General features: G+C 43.0%; 1 protein-coding gene and 1 long non-coding RNA gene across 4 annotated transcripts in view; one reads left to right on the forward strand and one right to left on the reverse strand.

Moving 5' to 3' along the window:
* The window catches only part of LOC133556632 (uncharacterized), an 8,494-nt gene extending 5,455 nt beyond the window's left edge, over positions 1-3,039 (forward strand). Inside the window, exons 2-4 of the long non-coding RNA XR_009807562.1 lie at positions 1,086-1,157; positions 1,237-1,403; positions 1,932-3,039. This is a non-coding gene — a long non-coding RNA (uncharacterized LOC133556632). The remainder of the gene's footprint in view (positions 1-1,085; positions 1,158-1,236; positions 1,404-1,931) is intronic.
* LOC133556628 (tetratricopeptide repeat protein 28-like) overlaps positions 1-26,561 on the reverse strand; it is a 655,127-nt gene that overhangs the window by 53,567 nt on the left and 574,999 nt on the right. For all 3 annotated transcript variants that reach the window (XM_061906744.1, XM_061906745.1, XM_061906746.1), the window contains one exon: positions 18,713-18,822. In XM_061906744.1, the coding sequence (XP_061762728.1) occupies positions 18,713-18,822 (110 nt within the window). The remainder of the gene's footprint in view (positions 1-18,712; positions 18,823-26,561) is intronic.

Consider the following 26,561-nt stretch of genomic DNA (forward strand, 5'->3'; position numbering starts at 1 on the left):
CACTGCTTGATCAAAGCTGCAGTGAAATTACAGCGAAATTAATTGTATCAACACCGCGCATTTTTTTATCAGAGAGGGAAAGTATCATTTTGAGGAGACTCGTGTGTGTTTGGAATATCCCAAGGTCATGCAGCAAAGTTTGTCAGAGGGAGTGAAAAGTAGAGATGAGTGGAGAATCTGTGAGCTGTGCTGCATTAGTGCGAGTAGGAGAAGCCGCCGGTCCCTGGGTGATTCCACTGATAGAGCTGTGGGCTGATTGCTGCACTGCTATACCATTTTTTTTTTTTTTTTGCAGACAACCCCTTCAAAACCGAAACTCATTTCTCAAAGCATCTTGGCTTGGTGACAGTCCCAGATGCGGCGTGTCCGCGGTGACCTGTGCTACACAGGCAACACTGACGTGGATCCAGAATGTCAGCGATTCTACCGCGGCTTTTATCTGACATGTTAAGTAAATGTCAATGTCATAGCAAATCAGTGAAGCGAGATGGCTAAACAAGCTGCTCCAGTCATTTCTGTAAAATACCTTCTTCCCCCCTTCGGGATCCCCAGCTTCTGACAAATTATATGAAAGGTAAACAATCAGCAGAAAAGCACTGAAATGTACGTAAACACAAAAGTATTGATTCACGCTCCGCTAAGGTATGAATGGCAAGTGGTTGAAGGGAGTAGCCGTGTTTTACTGATTAAAATCAAAACAGGTCAATATGCGTGTCACCGCATCGCCATAGCAATGATTCTACATTGCGCATAAGGTCAAGTGCTTTCATTCCGCACATGTGCGTTATGAATTTCAATTAAAATTGTGGGTCCTGGGATTTACTGAGGGCCTCAGCAGAAACACACACATCAATAACCGCTGCGTTCCATTTGGAGGACCACTTTAGTTAACCTGACTCTCGCCAGATCCTTGTGGTTTGCTGAGCTCCACACAAGGATCCGGGCTCGAAGGCAATGCAAACTCCTTCAAGATAGCACTAAATTATGAACCTGTTTTGGCACACGCGCAGTCTCCGTCTTGCTCCGCAGCACGTCCACGCAGCGACTAGCCTGCACTCATTTTCCAATCTGCTCACCTGGTACAGATGACGGCTTGCTCAATAAAGGACCAGTGGACCCAAGGATCGGCGCGGGAACTTAGTTCTCTATCGGATATCGTAAGGCTTATGCTCTCTCTCTCTGCGCCTTTTCCTTCGTGTTCTGACATCCTTGTTTGTTCTCCTGTGTTTTCCGCAGTGTTTCCCTTCCGTTGCCCCGGATCTGGACTGCCACCCTCGTTTCCCGACTCCTCGCTCACCCCTGGAATATGACGACTCGCTCCTGCCTATCGACCCTGTTTCCTCCCCTGAACAATCCTGCCTGCCTTGCCCTTGTCTGACAGCACCGCGTCTTCAACACTTATGGTAAAACGCTCCAATCAAATACTTCACATAGTCTTACACCATACAAACTCTTGGGTTTTTGACACAAAGCATTCTATAGTTTAGTTGTATTGTTTATTATTATTAGTAGTATTATATATATATATATATATATTCTGCTGTATATAGTATTATATATATATATATATATATATGTATATATATATATATATATATATATATATATATATATATATATATATATATCAAATGCATGTACACTACTGCCACCTGGTGTCTGTTTGCCGTCACTACCTTTAGTTATAACCTTAACAGAACCAATCATTATTGCCAGGCGGGATTTCATGGATGGGACGTAGCGCCGAAGCGACTGTTTTGATTGAAACAGGAGTCATGTGCTGACATTGATTCTGCTATTGCATCGGTGTTGTCGACTCCCTCAAATATAAATTCTTTAAAAGATGAACATACAACGGTTTTAAAGGCATTTAGTAACTTTTCTCTCTGTCGTTATCCAATATGTGGGCTGTTCTGTTTTGGATCTCCCAGAGTCGCTCTCATCAGTACTGACCAACTGCATTTCTGTCTGGACTGGAGCCTGCAGTGCCTCAGACTGGAAGTCTCTTCAGAGAGTGGTGAGGACGGCGGAAAAGATCTAAGGACTCCTCTTCCTCCTATCCAGGAGATGGCAAAAAGCCGCTGCCTGACCAGGGCTCAGAAAATCTGCAGAGACTCCTCTCATCCCCACCAAGGACTGTTTTCACTGTTGGACTATAGAAAGAGGTTCCGTAGCCTCCATGGCAGAACCTCCAAGTTCTGTAACAGCTTCTTCCCTCAGGCCATAAATAAGACTCTTGAACACATAATAATCTCCTCAATTCTCCCCAAAAATGGATTAACTAGCTTGAATATAAATACAATATAACATAAATCCATAAACCTGGATGCATATGCAAAAGTGCAATATATGTATCTGTATAGTAATCTGGGCTTCACGGTGGAAGAGGGGTTAGTGCGTCTGCCTCACAATACGAAGGTCCTGAGTGGTCAGGGTTCAATCCCGGGGTCAGGTACTTTCTGTGTGGAGTTTGCATGTCCTCCCCGTGAATGCTTGGGTTCCCTCTGGATACTCCGGCTTCATCCCACTTCCAAAGACATGCACCTGGGGATAAGTTGATTGGCAACACTAAATTGGCCCTAGTGTGTGAATGTGAGTGTGAATGTTGTCTGTCTATCTGTGTTGGCCCTGCGATGAGGTGGCGACTTGTCCAGGGTGTACCCTGCCTTCCGCACGAATGCAGCTGGGATAGGCTTCATCAATCCCCCCCCCCCGCGACCCAGAAAGGGACAAGTTGTAGAAAATGGATAAATGTGAGTGGCCCTGCGAGGAGGTGGCCTTTTAATGAAAAATGGACGGTTTTATGATTATTTTCTTTTAATCATATTCTGGACACTTTATGTTGAATTTGTTGGCACTTTTGCGCAAAAACAACAACATTCTTTTGTTTAAACAAACCAAATGTCAGGAGGGTTATCTAGATATGTTCAAGACATGTTATTTACATGTGTTTTAAAATGATAGTTTCAACCAAATCCATGCAATAATTGGTTGTGTGTATGGGGGTAGCGTTCTTGGGTTTAGGGTGAGATGGGGGAACCTACAGGAGTCTTGTGTGTGGGGGCGCAGAACTTTGTCCAACGCCCCTGTGTAAGACATTCTGACAATAAAATTGCACCTGTGTCAAAATACAGTTTTTTTTTGTAAAGTTAATATACATTTTGTAAACCAGTAATTAATTGTTTAATTACAGTATTTCATTTAAAGTAAAAGTGTCATTAATCTGTTTAAAAAATTTTTTGGACTGCATTACACTACAAACAATGTATATTTTATTCATCTATCCCAGTGGTTCTCAAATGGGGGTACGCGTACCCCTGGGGGTACTTGAAGGTATGCCAAGGGGTACGTGAGATTTTTTTTTTAAATTCTAGAAATAGCAACAATTTAAAAATACTTTATAAATGTATTTATTGAATAATACTTCAACAAAATATGAATGTAAGTTCATAAATTGTGAAAAAAAAAATCCAGCATGCGAGGTCGGGTCGCGGGGGCAACAGCCTAAGCAGGGAAACCCAGACTTCCCTATCTCCAGCCACCTCGTCTAGCTCTTCCCGGGGGATCCCGAGGCGTTCCCAGGCCAGCCGGGAGACATAGTCTTCCCAACGTGTCCTGGGTCTTCCCCGTGGCCTCCTACCGGTTGGACGTACCCTCTACACCTTCCTAGGGAGGCGTTCGGGTGGCATCCTGACCAGATACCCGAACCACCTCATCTGGCTCCTCTCGATGTGAAGGAGCAGCGGCTTTACTTTGAGTTCCTCCCGGATGGCAGAGCTTTTCACCCTATCTCTAAGGGAGAGCCCCGCCACACGGCGGAGGAAACTCATTTCGGCCGCTTGTACCCGTGATCTTATCCTTTCGGTCATGACCCAAAGCTCATGACCATAGGTGAGGATGGGAACGTAGATCGACCGGTAAATTGAGAGCTTTGCCTTCCGGCTCAGCTCCTTCTTCACCACAACGGATCGGTACAACGTCCGCATTACTGAAGACGCCGCACCGATCCGCCTGTCGATCTCACGATCCACTCTTCCCCCACTCGTGAACAAGACTCCTAGGTACTTGAACTCCTCCACTTGGGGCAGGGTCTCCTCCCCAACCCGGAGATGGCATTCCACCCTTTTCCGGGCGAGAACCATGGACTCGGACTTGGAGGTGCTGATTCTCATTCCGGTCGCTTCACACTCGGCTTCAAACCGATCCAGCGAGAGCTGAAGATCCCGGTCAGATGAAGCCATCAGGACCACATCATCTGCAAAAAGCAGAGACCTAATCCTGCGGTTACCAAACCGGAACCCCTTAACGCTTTGACTGCGCCTAGAAATTCTGTCCATAAAAGTTGTGAACAGAATCGGTGACAAAGGACAGCCTTGGCGGAGTCCAACCCTCACTAGAAATGTGTTCGAATTACTGCTGGCAATGCGGACCAAGCTCTGGCACTGATCGTACAGGGAGCGGACCGCCACAATAAGACAGTCCGATACCCCATACTCTCTGAGCACTCCCCACAGGACTTCCCGAGGGACACAGTCGAATGCCTTCTCCAAGTCCACAAAGCACATGTAGACTGGTTGGGCAAACTCCCATGCACCCTCAAGAACCCTGCCGAGAGTATAGAGCTGGTCCACAGTTCCACGACCAGGACGAAAACCACACTGTTCCTCCTGAATCCGAGGTTCGACTCTCCGGCGTAGCCTCCTCTCCAGTACACCTGAATAAACCTTACCGGGAAGGCTGAGGAGTGTGATCCCACGATAGTTGGAACACACCCTCCCGTCCCCCTTCTTAAAGAGAAACCACCACCCCGGTCTGCCAATCCAGAGGTACCGCCCCCGATGTCCACGCGATGCTGCAAAGTCGTGTCAACCAAGACAGCCCCACAGCATCCAGAGCCTTTAGGAACTCCGGGCGGGTCTCGTCCACCTCTGGGGCCTTGCCACCGAGGAACTTTTTAACTACCTCAGCGACCTCAGCCCCAGAAATAGGAGATTCCACCACAGATTCCCCAGGCACTGCTTCCTCATAGGAGGACGTGTTGGTGGGATTGAGGAGGTCTTCGAAGTATTCCTTCCACCTATCCACAACATCCGCAGTTGAGGTCAGCAGAACACCATCCGCACCATACACGGTGTTGATAGTGCACTGCTTCCCCTTCCTGAGGCGGCGGATGGTGGTCCAGAATCGCTTCGAAGCCGTCCGGAAGTCGTTTTCCATGGCTTCCCCGAACTCCTCCCATGTCCGAGTTTTTGCCTCCGCGACCGCTGAAGCTGCACACCGCTTGGCCTGTCGGTACCTGTCCACTGCCTCTGGAGTCCTATGAGCCAAAAGAACCCGATAGGACTCCTTCTTCAGCTTGACGGCATCCCTCACCGCTGGTGTCCACCAAGGGGTTTTAGGATTGCCGCCCCGACAGGCACCAACTACCTTGCGGCCACAGCTCCGATCTGCCGCCTCGACAATAGAGGTGCGGAACATGGTCCACTCGGACTCAATGTCCAGCACCTCCCTCGTGACATGTTCAAAGTTCTTCCGGAGGTGGGAATTGAAACTTTGTCTGACAGGAGACTCTGCCAGACGTTCCCAGCAGACCCTCACAATGCGTTTGGGCCTTCCAGGTCTGTCCGGCATCTTCCCCCACCCTCGCAGCCAACTCCCCACCAGGTGGTGATCGGTAGAAAGCTCCGCCCCTCTCTTCACCCGATGGTCCAAAACATAAGGCCGCAAATCCGATGACACAACAAAGTCGATCATGGAACTGCGGCCTTGGGTGTCCTGGTGCCAAGTGCACATATGGACACCCTTATGCTTGAACATGGTGTTTGTTATGGACAAACTGTGACGAGCACAAAAGTCCAATAACAAAACACCACTCGGGTTCAGATCCGGGCGGCCATTCTTCCCAATCACGCCTCTCCAGGTTTCACTGTCCTTGCCAACGTGAGCGTTGAAGTTTCCCAGTAGGATAAGGGAATCACCCAGGGGAGCACTTTCCAGTACTCCCTCGAGTGTTCCCAAAAAGGGTGGGTACTCTGAACTGCTGTTTGGTGCTTAAGCACAAACAACAGTCAGGACCCGTCCCCCCACCCGAAGGCGGAGGGAGGCTACCCTTTCGTCCACCGGGTTGAACTCCAACGTACAGGCTTTGAGAATTGCCACCCCAGCACGTCGCCTCTCACTGTCGGCAACGCCAGAGTGGAAGAGGGTCCAATCCCTCTCGAGAGAAGTGGTTCCAGAGCCCTTGCTGTGCGTCGAAGTGAGCCCGACTATATCCAGCCGGAATTTCTCGACTTCGCGCACTAGCTCAGGCTCTTTCCCCCCAGTGACGTGACGTTCCACGTCCCAAGAGCTAGCTTCTGTAGCCGAGGATCGGACCGCCAAGTGCCCTGCCTTCGGCTGCCGCCCGGCTCAAATTGCACCCAACCTCTATGGCCCCTGCTATGGGTGGTGAGCCCATTGGAGGGGTGACCCACGTTGCCTCTTCGGGCTGTGCCCGGCCGGGCCCCATGGGAACAGGCCCGGCCACCAGGCGCTCGCCATCGTGCCCCACCCCCGGGCCTGGCTCCAGAGGGGGGCCCCGGTGACCCGCGTCCCAGCGAGGGAAATCTGGGTCCATGCTTTTTCTTCTTCAGAAAGGTCTTCGAGCTGCTCTTTGTCTGATCCCTCACCTGGAACCTGTTTGCCTTGGGAGACCCTACCAGGGGGCTTTATGCCCCCGGACAACATAGCTCCTAGGATCATTTGGACACGCAAACTCCTCTACCACGATAAGGTTGCAGCTCAAAAATACAACAATGCAATATTCAGTGTTGACAGCTAAATTTTTGTGGACATGTTCCATAAATATTGATGTTAAAGATTTCTTTTTTTGTGAAGAAATGTTTAGAATTAAGTTCATGAATCCAGATGGATTTCTATTACAATCCCCAAAGAGGGCACTTTAAGTTGATGATTTCTTCTATGTGTAGAAATCTGTTATGATCCGCCGCCCAGATCATATATTGTTTTGGTTTTTAAGTCCTTTTGTGTTTTCTGTTTGTTTTTGGACTATTCCGATCCCTAGTTTTGCTCTTCCTTGTTTATTCTGGTTAACATGGTTTCATATTAGTTCCAACTGCTACTTGTTTCCTGACGCGCACCTGTTGGTAATTTCGTTCTGTATTCAAGCCTGCCTTTTCCGTTCACTCGTCCTCTCCTCGTAGCTTTGTGTCGCATACAGTTAGTGTTTCACAATTGACGACTCGGCTGTCTATTTCTGGACTCGCTAGCTTCCGTGCTTAGCCGTTTGTGTTTCCTAGCTCCCATGCTAGCGCTTTGTTTTGCCTTTTGTGCCAAGTGCAAGTTGTTTCTGTTCTTTGTCCGTTTTTAGTTTTAATAAACCAATAGTTCTTACCTTTACGCTGTGTCCGTGCCCAATCTGCACCCTGAAAGAGCGCCACCCGCACCAGGATGCCAGTCAAGCGTCAGAGAAATCTTTATTTATAATTGAATCACTTGTTTATTTTCAACAAGTTATTAGTTATCTTTCTACCTTTTTCCTAAATAGTTCAAGAAAGACTACTACAAATTAGCTATATTTTGCACTGTTATACAATTTAATAAATCAGAAACTGATGACATAGTGCTGTATTTTACTTCTTTATCCCCTTTTTTCAACCAAAATGTTTTGCTCTGATTAGGGGGTACTTGAATTAAAAAAAAATTTCACAGGGGTACATCACTGAAAAAAGGTTGAGAACCACTGATCTATCCAACCAGCAGCACATTCTGACGGGCAGAACAATTAACTGTTCTTCCACCAGATGGCAGAAGGTACATCATTAATCTCTGGATCCACCTGTTGCCATTCATCAAAAGAATAAGTCATGGCTCGCTTGATGGTGAGGTTTTTCTATTGTGAAATATATGCCTTGGCTCAGTAAGGCAGGCTGCATTACTGGATTGCATAAAAGCCATGTGGCTTCAATCAGCATATTTTGAGGTGGAGAAATACAAACGTAAAACATGATGTCCCTAGAAGATGGGGACGGAGTTTATAACAATTGTTTTGTTTTTACATCATATTATGGACTCTCTGGAAAGAACAACTGTGTCATCAGTTGGTGGTTGAGTGCTTTCTTAAGGCATTATCAATGCAAGAACTTGGAAATTATCTTTAAATGTGCAATACATCCTTTCAGACTGAGCCACTGCAATAAAGGAGTCATATTATGACGTTATGTACACATTTAAAACTTCGGATCCACAATGCAAAAACTGAAATCTAATTAAGATTAAATATCTTAAATAAGGGTGATATTTGCTTATTTTCTGTCTGATAAGATAACTTTTCTCACATTTTTTTTTTTTACTTGTTTTGAGGGTTTTGGTCCTAAATGATCTCAGTAAGATATTACAGCTTGTTTCTGAGATGTTATGACCTATATTGAGTAAAACATGCTTGAAACTAGAATATCAAGTGTTGCAAAGCTGTGTCATCAACACTCACAAGTATAAAACTACCTTTTTTAAAGTAATAATTTCTTATTTCAAGCAGTGAAAAAAAAAAAATCATAACTTTGACACAATTGCGTCTCATAATTAAAACAGATGACAGCCAAATGGACTTTGCTGTTTTATTTTCAATGAAACAATATAAAATACGTAGTCATACAGTAGTGCACTTGTTATTAGTGAGAATATACTTATTTTAAGGTATTTTTGGGTTCATTGAGGTTAGCTAATTTTACTTGTTTTGGAAAGTCTTGACAAGCCGAATTTTCTTGTTCTATTGGCAGATAATTTGGCTTTGTTCAAATAAAATACCCCTCATTTTTGTAAATTTGTTTCTTGTTTTTGAACACTGAGTTTTTGCAGTATACATAACATGTAATTGTGCTTTGGTCAAAATTGTGCGTGGATTCTTTTGCAGACCATCTTTCAGCCGCTTTCTGACTATCTTTCCAGGATGTGTCATTTTGTGGGAGGTCTTATTTACATGTCAAGCAGGGAGGTAATGGGTTTCATTTTTATATTCTTTGGTATGACTCGGCCGGGGGTAAGGTAGGTAAGAAATGTCAGTTTTGCAAAACAGATCGCAATAAATCTGACTATTGATCAGAATTATAGACAAACGGTTTCTACATTGGGCAGCACGGTGGAAGAGGGGTTAGTGCGTCTGCTTCACAATACGGAGGTCCTGAGTAATCATGGATTCAATCCCGGGCTTGGGATCTTTCTGTGTGGAGTTTGCATGTCCTCCCCGTGACTTTGTGGGTTCCCTTCGGGTACTCCTGCTTCCAACCACTTCCAAAGACATGCACCTGGGGATAGGTTGATTGGCAACACTAAATTGGCCCTAGTGTGTGAATGTGAGTGTGAATGTTGTCTGTCTATCTGTGTTGGCCCTGCGATGGGATGGCGACTTGTCCAGGGTGTACACCGCCTTCCGCCTGATTGTAGCTGAGATAGGCACCAGCGTGACCCCAAAGGGAATAAGCGGTAGGAAATGGATGGGATGGATGCAGATTACCGTTTTTTTTTCGCTTTATAAGTCGCTCCGGAGTATAAGTCGCACCGGCCGAAAATGCATAATAAAGAAGGAAAAAAAAAACATATATAAGCCGCACTGGAGTGTAAGTCGCATTTTTGGGAGAAATTTATTTGATAAAATCAAACACAAGGAATAGACATTTGAAAGGCAATTTAAAATAAATAAAGAATAGTGAACAACAGGCTGAATAAGTGTACCTTATATGACGCATACATAACCAACTGAGAAGGTGCCTGGTATGTTAACGTAACATATTATGGTAAGAGTCATTCAAATAACTATAACATATAGAACATGCTATACGTTTACCAAACAATCTGTCACTCCTAATCGATAAATCCCATGAAATCTTCTTCCTCGATGTCGCTTCTAAACAACTCTGCCAACTCCAAAGGTATGCACCGCTTCCTCTTGTCGTTTTCTGCTGCATATTTCACTACATCCAGCATGTAATCTGCAGTACACATACTTGACAACCCTCCGGGATTTTTCGGGAGACTCCCGAAATTCAGCGCCTCTCCCTAAAACCTCCCGGGACAAATGTTCTCCCGAAAATCTCCCGAAATTCAGGCAGAGCTGGAGGCCCCGCCCCGCCCCTCCCCCAACCACGCCCACGGCACCACCACCGACCACGCCCCCCACCTCCCGAAATCGGAGGTCTCAAGGTTGGCAAATATGGCAGTGATTTACTTTTCGCTGCCATTTTTGTTCAGCCATTCTCAGTTTTTAGAAGTTACCGCTAACGTTGAAATGATCCTTTTTAATAGCTACGGCAGTAGCATATAGCATATAGCAGTTAGCATTCCTTGACCCACAATGCACTTCTGCCATGACCCTCCCCCGCCAAATTCTTATTGGTTGAGGTGTATGTGACGATTGATGACATTTTTTTCGTCTCTTCCGCGAATGACATAAATAATATTATTTGATATTTTACGGTAATGTGTTAATAATTTCACACATAAGTCGCTCCGGAGTATATGTCGCACCCCCGGCGAAACTATGAAAAAAACTGCGAAAAAAACGGTAGTACTTTTTGGCAAATCTCGGATTCAAACACGCCTCAATGAAGGTGGCTTTTCCCCTGCAAAGCTAAACATGTGCAAGGAAATCTGTTGCTAGGATAATATTTGCTCCCACCGAATAAAAATTCCTCAGCTTCTAGTCACCACCTTGCTTTGGTCCTTAAGAAAATTGGAAACAGACGAAAGGCAAGATGGAAAGCCCGTCCGTTCAGAAAACATGTGTCCGTTTGTGTGTATCATAACGGATTGTTTTTTTTCAAAACGAAAGCAGCTGAATGTCATCCCCACAGACACACGTGGCAGGCAACCGCTGCTGGCAAAAGGCGAGCTGGGAGGAAAAACAAAATAGTATAAAGAACTGTGATGTGTGGACAGACTGCAGCGAGAGATGTTAAGAGGATATCGCACGCCTGCCAGGTGGGCAGTGGGCTGAACGGGAGTGTGCGTCTGATGTGTTTGTGTGGAGGTTTGGGACTGCAACAATACACGCAGACAGAAAAGGAGACTTCAGTCATCTGTCTGCTGAGATGACAGCATGTACCGGCTCAACACACTCCGCAGCATATTGCCAGCAGACGCTCGTCCTCAAACTTACCCTCCCGTTTGGACTATTTTCACGAGGGCATTACTGAAAACTCACATTGCAAACTTTATATTTTTTGCATATTCAAGCGCTCGTCTCATTTGTCCACACAGACCAGATGTGTGCTTCTAAGCCAGACCTGGGCATATTAAGGCCCGGGGGCCACATGCGGCCGTTAAATATTTCAATCTGGCCCGTCAGACATTCCCCAAATTTTTTTTAGATCTTTAAGATGGAAAGTGTAGCTGCCATTATGAAGTGCATTGATGTTTACAGATGACCGTTAGTCTTAAACTACCGTATTTCCTTGAATAGCCGCCGTGGCGCTAATTAATTTAAACCTCTTCTCACCCCTGCGCTTATTCCAGGCATGTGGTAAAATAAAGCAGGCGCTAAAAATTTTAAAACCTCTTCTCACCCCTGCGCTTACCAATGGCATGCAGTAAAAAATTGAGTGCGATAAAAAAAAATATTAATAAAAAAAATGTCTGCGGCCGCGGCCCGGTGGTTGAGGACCACTGCTCTACAACATGTCATCGCGCCTACCTTCACACCTTGCTATCTGCGTGCCGGCCAGACGCATGCTTTTTGCTGCTTCTCATACGAGATTGTAATGCATACTTGGTCAACAGCCATACCTTTTACATTGATGGTTGCGGCTTTAACACTCTTACTAATATGTGCCACACTCTGTGAACCCACACCAAACACATTTCTGGAGAACATCGGCTCTGTAACACATTATAAACGCAACATAAGAATTACCCACAATGCCATGCATCCATGACTCTTGGCTATATTATACACGCGTCCCCAACCCCGCCCACCTCAACCGACGTACAGAGAGGGGGGGGGGATATAACATAGCCAAGAGTCATGGATGCATGGCATTCTGGGTAATTGTTATGTTCCATTTATAATGTGTTACGGAGCCGATGTTCTCCCGAAATGTGTTTGTCATTCTTGTTTGATGTGGGTTCGCAGAGTGTTGCGCATATGTTGTTTTATATCACAACCATCAGTGTGCTCTGTGTGGCTGTGGAACAAAACCCCTGGTTTACACATAGTAAAAGCACAAAAAACTCCTCCGACATTTTGAAAAAGACGATAGGGGAAGCGTCACTTGTGACGTCACAAATTTGACCCAGTGGTAAAAGTAAGCATGCGCTAATAAATTTGGAGAATGAGTTTGACCCCGGCAGTAATTCAAGGCAGGCGCATATTACATGCCGGGTGGCAATTTAAAGAAATATGGTATACAAAGTAGTTCAATGGTTGGAATCTGCGCTTTTGCATGATATATTAGTTACTGTGGTCAGAGGTGGGACCAAGTCATTGTTTTGCAAGTCACAAGTAAGTCGCAAGTCTTTGCCCTCAAGTCTCGAGTCAAGTCCCGAGTCAAGACAGGCAAGTCCTAGTCAAGTCCAAAGTCAATACCGGAAAGTCTCAAGTCAAGTCCCAAGTCCTGCATTTTGGGTTTCGAGTCATTTCAAGTCTTTTTAACTACAGACTAATATATGTACACAGATTGTGTATGCTTTTAAAACGCTGTATGTATTTATTATAAAAAAAACAGTGCTGACATTGCACTTCATAATAGCACTATTAACCAGTTATTCTAAACATTTAACTCATTCCTTTACAGTATAAACACATTTGAAAAAACTAGTGCAACTGTACTTATTTGCACAAAAGTGTTAACATTGTATTTCCATGGAATATTGCATTGTAACTAGTTCATCAGCAATTTATATCATGTTGTTACCTTATCTCATTGATATCATCTCATACTGTATGTGTTAATGTGTGCGTACACATGAAAAACAACAAATACATGAACATAACAATGAACAGTGCTGTACTTTTTAGATGTCAGGGCTCTAAGGAATATGTACACATATTCTTAATATAGTATACATTTTAACTGACCTTTATTTGACAATGTTTGTCTTTATATTGCACAATTGTAGTGGTCTTTCTTGAACTATTTTAAAAAAAAAAGATGTAAATATAACTAAAAACTTGTTGAAAAATAAACAAGTGATTCAATTATAAATAAAGATTTCTACACATAGAAGTAATCATCAACTTAAAGTGCCCTCTTTGGGGATTGTAATAGAGATCCATCTGGAATCATCAACTTCATTCTTAACATTTCTTCACAAAAAAGAAATCTTTAACATCAATATTTATGGAACATGTCCACAAAAAAATCTAGCTGTCAACACTGAATATTGCATTGTTGCATTTCTTTTCACAGTTTATGAATTTACATTCATATTTTGTTGAAGTATTTTTCAATAAATATATTTATAAAGGATTTTGAATTGTTGCTATTTTTAGAAAATTTGAAAAAACATCATGTACCCCTTGGGATACCTTTAAGTACCCCCATTTGAGAACCTCTGGTCTATAGGTCCGTAAGATATATAGATATCTAATGTATTCATACATTGTTTATGTAGGATATACACATGTATATACAACCTAATCATATTGTTTATTCAACTTCAAAATAGTTGACTGTTTTTTTCCCCTTCTCTGGGATTATATTCCCAGTTTTGATCTCAGATGTCTGGTCACTTATAGAATATAAGAATATTATAGCCAAGAGTCATGGATGCATGGCATTCTGGGTAATTGTTATGTTGCATTTCTAATGTGTTACAGAGCCGATGTTCTCCCGAAACGTGTTTGTCATTCTTGTTCGATGTGGGTTCACAGAGTGTGGTGCATATGTTGTTTTATATCACAACCATCAGTGTGATCTGTATGGCTGTGGAACAAGACCCCTGGTTTACACATAGTAAAAGCACAAAATACTCCTCCGCCATTTTGAAAAAGACGATAAGGGAAGCGTCACTTGTGACGTCACGAATTTGACCCGGTGGTAAAAGTAAGCATGCGCTAATAAATTTGGAGAGTGAGTTTGACCCGGCAGTAATTCAAGGCAGGCGCATATTACATGCCGGGCGGCAATTTAAAGAAATATGGTATACAAAGTAGTTCAATGGTTGGAATCTGCGCTTTTGCATGATATATTAGTTACTGTGGTAATTAATTAGTTACTATGTGTTGGATTGATTGTAAATAAGTTATCTCATTTTTATTCAAATGTGATTGTTTGCTTATGCATCATGTTAGACTAGGGGCGCCCATTACGTCGATCACAAGCTACCGGTCGATCGCAGAGGATGTGTCAGTCGCTCGCCAGCCAGGTATATAAAAAATAAAATACACCTAAAAATGAGCGCTCATCAATCTTCACCTATTTGTCACTTTTTTGACATTCACTGCACTTGAGGGTCTTGGGAGATTATTAAGAAAAAAATAGCTGAGAAACACTTTTCATTTCAACAGACATTCACGCCGTACCTGCCGTCAAAACTCCAAAGACTGACTGCACAGTTCCTCTCTTCACAACAAAAGCACTGCTTCATCCTGCCAGCGCTAACAAAATAAGAGTCTCAGAAAGCTGGCGTGCACAAGCGAGTAAGACACGGAGTTCGCCGTCAATATATTTCTTGTAAAGTGTGTAAAAACGAGTATGGACAAAAAAGATGCCAAAACCCAACCACTTTCATGTGGTATTATATTCTCTCCATTTGAAAATGTGGATGTCATCATCACTACTGTCTGATTCCAATCAATGCAAGTCATCAGAGTCAGGTAATACACCAACTTATATTCTTGTCTTCATGAAAGAAAATAATTTATATGTGTTAAACATGCTTGTATTATCATTAAACACCCTTAACTTGTTAACAAAAAAGTATCTTTCATAAATAAATAAATATAAATCACATATATGAGTGAGGTAGAGCTCCTCGACTTGGTCAATTGAAAAGTAGCTCACCTGCAGAAAAAGTGTGGGCACCCCTGTGTTAGACCAGGGGTGTCAAACTCAAATACAGAGTGGGCCGAAATTTAAAACTGAACAAAGCCGTGGGCCAAGGTTGAACAAATTAACCTTTTAATAGGGACCCAAACAAGTTTTGCATTGAACATTGAACAAGCAAGGCTTATATACAGTAACTTTTTAGTGACATGCAAAATCGAGCTTCAAATAATAATAATAGTAATTAAAAAATATCAATGGCTTATCAAATAAAATTTAAATACAAATGTAATGCCTCTTTTCTATTTGCAGCCTTCTGAGGTAAATATCAAAATATATTGTAGCGTCCCGAAAGAGTTACTGCTGCAAGGGGTTCTGGGTATTTGTTTTGTTGTGTTTATGTTATGTTACAGTGCAGATGTTCTCCCGAAAAGTGTTTGTCATTCTTGTTTGGTGTGAGTTCACAGTGTGGCGCATATTTGTAACAGTGTTAAAGTTGTTTATACGGCCACCCTCAGTGTGACCTGTATGGCTGTTGACCAAATATGCCTTGCATTCACTTATGTGTGTGTAAGAGCTGCATATATTATGCGAGTGGGCCTGCACGCTGTTTGTATGGAGGAAATGCAGATGTGACGACAGGTTGTAGAGAATGCTAAAGGCAGTGCCTTTAAGGCACGCCCTCAATATTGTTGCCCGGGTGAAAATCTGGAGAATGCTTGCCCCGGGAGATTTTCGGGAGGGGCACAGAACTTCGGGAGGATTGGCAAGTGTGAGAAATTGCGGTGTTACAGCGGCACCGCTGCTGTGTAATAACGGCGGGCCAGCTGTAATGTTAATTTGATATTGCCTCAAGGGCCAAATTAAATTACACGGCGGGCCAAATTTGGCCCGCGGGCCATAGTTTGACACCCATGTGTTAGACAAACTGAAGAGAAAGGAAAATTGGCGTTAGATTGAACTTACGTTGACCTGCCAACCTCAAAGAGGAGTTTGCAGATGAGACAGAGCAACACGGAAAGTTACTGTATCTTTTGTATCTGCATGTGTTATGTTCTCAACAAAGGTGTTATGTTTCCAACAAAGCTGTATATAACCCCCTGCTCCCTTAGTACAGCTGTGTGTGTGTAAATGTAATGCAGTGCCTCCCGAATGAATTAAAAGGCGAGGGGAGTGGGGGAAAGGTTTCAGAGTGAATTGGAGCCTGTAACTGACAAACTTTCTCCAGGTCACTCTCCTCGTACGAGAAAAGCAATCACTGGTTTGTCTTCTATTCTCTGTTTCTGTGTCTATATAGTGTCTCATGGTTTTTGACCCTGACACTATGGTAATCTAAGTCACAGCAGCTCAGACGAGGCACCAAGCAGTGGGGGTGGGGAGCGTTTCCACAGAGTGTCAGCCTGAAATGTGGGTGTCAGGGACAGACGTGGAAGGAGATTTTCACAACAAAGTTCTAAAGCTTAGTTACTGAAAGTATGTCATGTTTGTGTGATCATGTTTTGTTTTAGTCATGTACAGTTTGTTTTTTGGACACTCAGTTCCTGTTTTTGCACTTCCTTGTTTATTTTGTTTCCATGGCTATCCATTAGTTTTCACCTCTCCTCATGTCTCGCACCTATTTTCATTGATCATGTCACTGCTATTTAAGCCGGTCTGTTTCTGTTCTTTGTCCTGGCAACATCACCTTCCACCACCATCTATCATCCTCAATACCTTTACCCACGTCATGCCATGCTACCTCCACTCTGCTTCATGTCAAAGTCTGCGGGCTATAGTGCGTTTTCCGTTCGGGCTCCAGTACTCTGGAATGCCCTCCCGGTAACAGTTCGAGATGCTACCTCAGTAGAAGCTTTTAAGTCTCACCTTAAAAGTCATTTGTATACTCTAGCCTTTAAATAGACCTCCTTTTTAGACCAGTTGATCTGCCGCTTCTTTTCTTTTTCTCCTCTGTCCCCCCCTCCCTTGTGGAGGGGGTCCGATCCGATGACCATGGATGAAGTACTGGCTGTCCAGAGTCGGGACCCAGGATGGGCCGCTCGTCGGGACCAAGGATAGACCGCTCGCCAGTGTATCGGTTGGGGACATCTCTACGATGCTGATCCGACTCCGCTTGGGATGGTTTCCTGTGGACGGGACTCTCGCTGCTGTGTTGGATCCGCTTTGAACTGAACTCTCGCGGCTGTGTTGGAGCCACTATGGATTGAACTTTCACAGTATCATGTTAGACCCGCTCGACATCCATTGCTTTCGGTCCCCTAGAGGGAGGTAGGGGGGGAGGGGTTGCCCACATTTGAGGTCCTCTCCAAGGTTCTCATAGTCATCACTTTCACTGGCGTCCCACTGGGTGTGAGTTCTCCTTGCCCACTGGGTGTGAGTTTTCCTGGCCCTTATGTGGGTTCTTCCGAGGATGTCGTACTCGTAGTGGTTTGTACAGTCCGTCGAGACATTTGTGATTTAGGGCTATATAAATAAACATTGATTGATTGATTGATTGATGTTTACAATTCCATGTCAAGTAAGTTTTTGTTTATTGTTCATAGTTTCTGCCTTTGTGCAAGTTTTGTTTCCTTAGTCAGTTTTGTACTTCCGCCCTTGTGCGCCCCTTTTGTTTGCCTTTTTTGTAGTTATAGTGTTAAAATCAAAGATGTCTCTACCTTTACGCCATCTCCGGTCCAAGTTCACTTGCATCTCAGGAAAACAACCATCTCATGGTCCACGCCTTGACAATATATCAGATTGTCCCACTGGGTGTGAGTTTTCCTTGCCCTTGGATGTGGTAGTGGTTTGTGCAGCCCTTTGAGACACTAGTGATTTAGGGCTATATAAGTAAACATTTATTGATTGATTGATTGATTGATTGAATATTGTATTTTTACCCTTTGCTGTTGCGATCCGTGACTTGGATCTTCACATGTTGTTTATTTTTCCATCTTTGTTTCATTCTCCGTCTGACCCGTTTATTTCCTGTTTTGTCCATCACTATGGTTACTCATTAGTTCACCAGCTACACTCGGTCCGCACACCTGCTTCAGCTAATAACCCTTCTTTATAAGCCAGCCTCTTGTGTTTATTCTTTCTGGGACTCTAATTTGCTCACATGCAACAAGTAACGTCAGGTATGTTTTTCTCGCTAGCTCATTAGCTAAGCCACCTTATTGTCATCTTTAGCTCACATGCTAATCATCTTTGTTTTTACTTTTTGTTCCATCGTGCCAGGTCTTAGTTCTTTATATTTCCTAGCTTACACGCTAGCATCTTTTTTTTCCCTTTTTATTAGCTCCAGTGTTTTTGTTCAGAGCTCACTTTTTGTTAATAAATTTGTTAGACCCTACCTTTGTTGTGTTCTTCGTTTGACGCCTCCTCAAGGGAATCGAACCCGGTACCACGATGCCAAACCGACGTAACACTTTGCGTTCATATTTCGCTGTTTGTCGCATTTTGCTCGATTGTAAAATATGTCGATCGAGAGGGGGTGTTTTATCGTTCATAGAAAAATTGAAAATTCCATTCCGTTTTTTTAAGGCGGTCTGTCAAAACGTTTTTAGCATTCAATCAGACATTATTGTGATGTTTTGTATTAGTGTTCCTAAAAATAGATATACCGGCCCTCGGACACGTTTCTTGCTCTAAATTTGGCCCCCCAGTCACAATAATTGCCAAGGCTTGTTCTAAGCGGTCGCTTTTAAGTACATTAGTTGGAGTTCAGATTAAGGAAAGAAGAGCCAATACTTCACCTGATGTTGGGCCTCTTCCAGATTCCCGCTGGCCCAAAGAGACAGCCCCAGACGATGGCGGATCTTCGCCTCCTCTTCACGCCGAGCCAACTGCTCTGCAAGCCGCAGGCCTGTCAGGGAGGGGAGGAAGTGTGAGCGGAGGAGAGAAAATTATTCCGAACAGGCGGACCGGTTGGAGGTAACAGATGTAAGCGTAGCGTGGCACTGATGTTCTGCCCGTGAACAGGTTTGGATATTTGGCCTCCGTTCGAAGGATGCGGCTCACACTGGGACAACTTTCAAAGACACACAGACACACACTCATAGAGGAAAGCTGTCGGCCCGCAATGCAATCAATGAGGCGGATCGACCAACTAAGCAAACACAAACACAGTTAATGCTAACACAAAAGAAGGCCCATTATTTCGTGATCAAGTCTACTGATGTTTACAAAACATCGATATCTAATAATGGACTGAGCAAAGCTAATCACCTTATAACACTACGTGTATCAGGAGTTATAGATTGCTTAGAAGGAAGTTTCTAATAATGTTATACACTCTTTAGAAATTGTCTATAGGGTTTAATAAAAACAAACTACATTTTTTTAACAAAAACTGATAATATTTGTTTAATTAAAACTACTTTAAAGTTGTCGTCTGACCTTTTCCACTCTTTAACATGTTGACTGCAAATGAAATCCTGTGAAGTTTCTCATTGTAACATCTTAAGCATGTCCGAAACAAATAACCCGTGATGACCATGCGTTACATGTAATTTAAAAAAAAAACATTTACCCCACTTAGGTGTAAAAAAAGCAACAAACAAAAAAAACATCTGTCAACATGAAATCACCATCACCGGCTGTGATGTTCGTCTTGGCCAATCAAAAGCCTTTAAAGCAACCACAGCTGACTTTACAAGAGCATGTACATTGAGCCTGATCTACTACAATCAAAATAAAAAGTGAAAATTAGCGTGTGCAAACTATAAAATTGTGTGAACTAGTGTTGTCCCCGTACCAAAATTATTTTGATACTTTTCGGTACTTTTCTAATCAAAGTGTACCACAAAAAATTGCATTATTGGCTTTATTTTAATAATAAGTGCAAATTAACGTGTGCAAACTATAAAATAGTGTATACTAGTGTTGTCCCGATACCAATATTTTGGTAATGGTACCAGCACCAAAATTGTTTTTAATTTTTCGGTACTGTTCAAATCAAAGGGGACCACACAAATGTCATTATTGGTTTTATTTTAATAATAAGTGCAAATTAACGTGTGCAAACTAAAAAACAGTGTGTACTAGTTTTGTCCTGATACCAATATTTTGGTAATAGTACCAAAATTATTTTGATACTTTTTGGTACTTTTCTAATCAAAGTGTACCACAAAAAAAATGCATTATTGGCTTTATTTTAATAATAAGTGCAAATTAACGTGTGCAAACTATAAAACAGTGTGTACTAGTGTTGTCCTGATAGCAATATTTTGGTACCGGTACCAAAATTATTTTTATACTTTTCGGTACTTTTCTAATCAAGAGGGACCACAAAAATTTGCATTATGGGCTTTATTTTAATAATGAGTGCAAATTAGCGTGTGCAACTATACAATAGTGTGAACTAGTGTTGTCCCGATACCAATATTTTTGGACCAGTACCGGTATCAAAATTATTTAGATACTTTTCGGTACATTTCTAATCAAAGGGGACCACAAACATTTGCATTATTGGCTTGATTTTAATAAAAAAAATCTTAGGGTACATTAAACATGTTTATTATTTCAATCGAAGAATAAGTTTGTCCTTAAATAAAATAGTGAACAAACAAGACAACTTGTCTTTTAGTAGTAAGTAAACAAACAAAGGCTCGTAATTTTTCTGCTGACATATGCAGTAACATTTTGTGTCATTTTCCATTCTATTATTTTGTCAAAATTATTAAGGACAAGTGGTAGAAGATCAATTATTAATCTACTTGTTCATTTACTGTTAATATCTGCTTGTTTTCTCTTTTAACATGTTCTATCTACACTTTTGTTAAAATGTAATAATCACTTATTCTTCTGTTGTTTGATACTTTACATTAGTTTTGGATGATACCACATATTTGGGTATCAATCCGATATCAAGTAGTTACAGGATCATACATTGGTCATATTCAAAGTCCTCATGTGTCCAGGGACATATTTCCTGAGTTAATAAACATAATATACATTTTTTAAAAACGAATGTTGTGAGGCCAAAAAATATCGATGTAATCATAGTACTATCGACTAGATACGTGTATTTGATATCATTACAGTGGATGTTAGGTGTAGATCCACCAATGGCATTAGTTTACATTTTGACACCAGTTAGCTACGGTGTGTAGTGAAGCATGTTTAGTTTTTCCTTGTCCTGTAGGGATGATACGTGTAAGAAACTTACTTTATTTATCGCCATGGAGACAAGGATTAGTGATTTAGAGGTAGCTAAAAAACTTCCGACTGGGGCAGGACGTTAGCCGCTAGCTAGCTAGCCATGTCTTAAAGCACCTCTTCCTGAGGGCTTTTCAGTGTTATAACTTCACCTTTATCGTAGTTTTTAAGCCAGAATGCGACCATTGTCCCTTTTCTGTCTTCACACTGTGTCTGTTTGTAAGTACTCCGTGATTGTGTGCCGCCGGACATGCTCGTCTGCTTGTAAACCAGCAATGACTCGACGTGGCGACGACACTGGCGCAGGGGGGGTGCGGGACCGGTTCATTAGTATCGCGGTACCATACGAATACCGGTATACCGTACAACCCTAGTGTGCACTATTAATGGGCATGTTGCGGGTAATCTACTAATACTGATAATTGCATGACTGGTGCATACCGCGTATTTAAACAGAGATTTTGCGTGTAGCCCGGCTGTCACCATGGAGACACTCATTTCCCTCCACGCATTTATGGCATCATATTTATTACGTTGTTGGCATTCAGCATACAAATATAACATGGACCACTTTTTCTAGGCTATGTTGACACGTAATCTAGACAATAGAAACTACTTTTAGCACATTGAAGGCGTACTCTGAGTTGAAGCAATGCAAGAACATTTTTTCAATATAGGAGCTAGATTATAATTATGTATTTCCAAAGTTTCCAGATGCCATTGTGGAGAGGCGGAGCCGACGAACCGACAGCGGGATAGGGCAGACTGGCGGCCAGGAGGCGGGGCATGCGGCGGAGAGGAGAGGCGGGGCGCACTCGGAGCGACGCCGCAGCCAGCCGAGTCAGGTGCGTAAGCAACACACCCGCTCTCATTCCTTACATCTTCTGCTGCAGTATAAAAGGGGAGAAGGAGGAACAATCGCGGCAGAAGTAAGCGAGGAAACCACGGCGAACGAAGACAACGCACACAACAAGAGAGACCCAGATCAAGATGAGCCCCCGCAGCAGACGCAGCCACCGGCCACCGAAAGGTGCGCCGCGACGAGCAGGAAGAGCCGGCGTGCTAGACATTGACGCGACCGACTGGCATGACGACATGTTTATTGAAAGAATAAACCAGAGTCAAACCTGTTACGATGCGTCCTGTATCGAGTGTCACTGCAACCCACACAAGGACGGCTGGAGACCCGTCACAGCCATTAACAAAAACGCCAGCAGACACCAAAACGAATCACCTGAATTTGTTTTAATCGGCCCCTTAAGTTTATCTAGCAGCGAGAACATTATAAAAGGAAATTTCTGAATTAACGAAATGTCTAATACTTAATTTTTCGTACAGTCCAAATATGTTGACATGTTTGCAGACAGAATATTCTCTCTCTCCATCGTCTGTCTTTGCAGCGTGATCGCCTCCCTTCTGACAGCCAATTTGCACAAACATTCCAGATCCAACTTTCTGCCTCCAATGGCCAAAGTGAAAATACGGCAATGGCTTAGGAGCTAAACACAGCGATATTGAGTATAGAGGAGCACCATAAGTGAGGAGTTTAGCCCTATTCCGCCATATATAAAGTAGTGAAATTCGTCCTGTAACTAGTTAGCCTTGCGGACATGCCAACAATAACAGTGAGAGCTTGAAAGAGGTCAGTAAGAATATGAATTTATTTTTGGGAAGCCCTTCTGTAGTGAGTCAAACAAAACAACCCGGTGGGCCAAGTTTGGGCACCCCTGTTCTAGACTAAATAAGGACGCCAAACGGCCACAAAACATTTCAGAGCGTTTCTGGGTGTTGTTGATAAATGGCTTTCGCTTTGCATAGTAGAGTTTTAACTTGCCCCTACAGATGTAGCGACGAACTGTAGTTACTGACAGTGGTTTTCTGAAGTGTTCCTGAGCCCATGTAGTGATATCCTTGACACACTGATGTCGGATTTTGACGCAGGGATCGAAGGTCCGTAATATGATCGCTTACGTGCAGTGGATTCTCCAGATTCCCTGAATCTTTTGATATTCTGGACCGTAGATGGTGAAATCCCTAAATTCCTTGCAATAGGGCATTGAGAAATGTTGTTCTTAAACTGTTCGACAATTTGCTCACGTATCTGTTCACAAAGTGGTGACCCGCGCCCCATTCTTGCTTGTGAATGACTGAGCATTTCATGGAAGCTGCTTTTATACCCAGTCATGGCACCCACCTGTTCCCAACTAGCCCGTTCACCTGTGGGATGTTCTAAATAAAAGTGTTTGATGAGCATTCCTCAACTTTCTCAGTCTTTTTTGCCACTTGTGCCAGCTTTTTTTAAACATGGTGCAGGCATGAAATTCCAAGTGAGCTAATATTTACAAAAAATAAAAGTTTTCCAGTTTGAACATTAAATATCTTGTCTTTGCGGTGTATTCATTTCAATATAGGTTTAACAGGATTTACAAATCATAGTATTCTGGTTTTACTTACAATTTACAAAATGTGCCCAAATTAACTGGTTTTGGGGTTTGTAGATCAGCTTTAAGTACGCTATCAAGTTTGCATGTGGTTTAATAGACATAAACCTTTAGTAGATCAGGTCCAGATTACTGAAGCGTGGGCAAACCCATCATTAATATACAAACCTTTCATAAAAGGACCCTAACTATGAAGTGGTATGAGTAATTTATGATAGATTGTGAGACTTATGGTGATGTAGGAGTGTGCACAAAAGGGTGTATGCTACAAAATGGTAGCTGCAGAAGATCACCTGCTAAGTGCACTGTTTGCTTTTCACTTCCAATCTCTCAAGCAGTGATGCGTATGTCACATCTTTGCGTGTGTCCTCAGCATGTCAGACGGGTACTTGGTTCTGCCCAATTACTGGGATGGAAATACCCCCCAACAGCGGACAATGACAGGAGGGGGGATTGGGTCTTCATAAAAAGGCCGTAACCCACACCAGTCAGCAGAGTGCAATAATTTATTGCTCCTGCACAGTCTTACTAAAATGCACATATAAGTCTACTCTCTGGACGCTTACAGTATGTGATGGCGGAGTCTAGACATGCTTTTGGCCAATCAAAGGCCTTTAAAGCAACCACAGCTGACTTTCCTGTGCATGCAGTGCATGTACAATGAGATGTACATTGAGCATGATCTACTAAAATCCAAATAATAAGTGCAAAATAGCGTGTGCAAACTATAAAATAGTGTGTACTATTATTGGGCATGATGCGGGTAAGCTACTAATACTGATAACAAGTGCAAGACTGGTGCATATCGTCTATTTAAACAAAGATTTTACATGTAGTCCGGCTGTCACCATGGAGACACTCATTTCCCTCCACACGTTTATGGCATCATATGCCCCAACCTGTGGCGTTTTGTTACGTTGTTGACATGAAGCATACAAATATAATATGGACCACTTTTTCTAGGCCATATTGACACGCGATCTAGACAACATAAGCTACTTTTAGCACGCTGAAGGCGTACTGTGGGAGTTGAAGCAATGCAAGAAAAGTTTTTCCATATAGGAGCTAGATTATAATAATATATTTCCGATGCTACAGAGGCACTATAGAGAGCCGACTGACCAACTGCATCTCTGTCTGGACTGGAGCCTGCAGTGCCTCAGACTGGAAGTCTCTGCATAGAGTGGTGAGGACGGTGGAAAATATCATCAAGACTCCTCTCCCTCCTATCTGGGAAATCCCAAAAAGCCGCTGCCTGACCAGGGCTCAGAAAATCTGTAGAGACTCCTCCCACCCCCACCAAGGACTGTTTTCACTGCTGGACTCTAGAAAGAGGTTCTGCAGCCTCCGTAGCAGAACCTCCAGGTTCTGTAACACCTTCTTCCCTCAGGCCATGAGACTCTTGAACGCATCAAAATAATTCCCTCAACTCCCCCCCAAAAACGGATTAACTCGTTGGAATATAAAGACTATATAACATACATCCATGAACGTGGATGCATATGAAAAAGTGCAATATATTTATCTTTACAGTAAATCTATTTATTTATATCTGCACATTATTGCTCTTTTATCCTGCACTACAACGAGCTAATGCAACACATTTTTGTTCTTATCGGTACTCCATCCATCCTTCCATCTATTTTCTACCGCTTGTCCCTTTTGGGGTAGCGGGGGGTCCAGCTGCAATCGGGCGGTCGGCGGGGTACACCCTGGACAAGTTGCCACCTCATCGCAGGGCCAACAAAGATAGACAGACAACATTCACACTCACATTCACACACTAGGGCCAATTTAGTGTTGCCAATCAACCTATCCCCAGGTGCATGTCTTTGGAAGTGGGAGGAAGCCGGAGTACTCGGAGGGAACCCACGCAGTCAAGGGGAGAACATGCAAACTCCACACAGAAAGATCCCGAGCCCGGGATTGAACTCAGGACCTTTGTATTGTGAAGCACATGCAATAACCGCTGTGTCACCGTGCTTATTTGTACTGTAAAGTTCAAATTTGAATGACAATAAAAGGAAGTCTCTAAGTCTTAAGTTTCCGGATTCCATAAACAAAAACAAAGTTTAGTAAATTTGGTGGATCAGCTTTGCGTACGCCAGGCCTGGGTAATTATTTTGACTGGGGCGGCCAAATTTACAGAAAGAAACGTGTCTGAGGACCGGTATATCTATTTTTAGGAACACTAATACAAAACCTCACAATAATGTCTGATGGAATGCTAAAAACGTTTTGACAGACCACCTTCAAAAAACCGTAATGGAATTTCACATTTTTCTATGAACGATTAAACACTGAATATTTACAACATATGAACGTCACACCCCCTCTCGATCGACATATTTTACAATCAAGCAAAATGCGACAAACAGCGAAAGATTAACGCAAAGGGTAAAAATACAATATACAATCTGATATATAACTAAGCTTTAGAACTTTGATGTGAAAATCTTCTACGTCTGTCCCTGACACCCACATTTCAGGCTGACACTCTGTGGAAACACTCCCCACCCCCACTGCTTGATGCCTCGTCTGAGCTACTGTGACTTAGATTACCATAGTAACTAATTAGATTACCATAGTAACTGCTGTATCATGCAAAGCGCGGATTCCAACCATTGAAATATTTTGTATAATTCAAGACTTAAGGTCATCTGAAAACATGACTGCACACCATAATGGCAGCTACAGTTTCCATCTTAAAGATCTAAAAAAAATATTTGGGAATGTCCGGCGGGCCAGATTGAAATACTTAACGTACAGCATGCGGCCCCCGGGCCTTGAATTGCACAGATCTGGCGTACGCTATCATTTTTGCATGTGATTTAATAGACACAAACCTTTAGTACAGGGGCCTCAAACATGCGGCCCGCGGGCCAATTGCGGCCCGCGAGACGTTATTATGCGGCCCACACTTTGATATGACAATTTAATGTTGGTGCTACCCGCAGGTTTAATATGAACGGCGCTTGACAGTATCATACTTGCCCACCTCCCC

This window comes from Nerophis ophidion, linkage group LG07 (genome assembly GCF_033978795.1).
Source record: "Nerophis ophidion isolate RoL-2023_Sa linkage group LG07, RoL_Noph_v1.0, whole genome shotgun sequence".
Classification (NCBI taxonomy): Eukaryota; Metazoa; Chordata; class Actinopteri; order Syngnathiformes; family Syngnathidae; genus Nerophis; species Nerophis ophidion.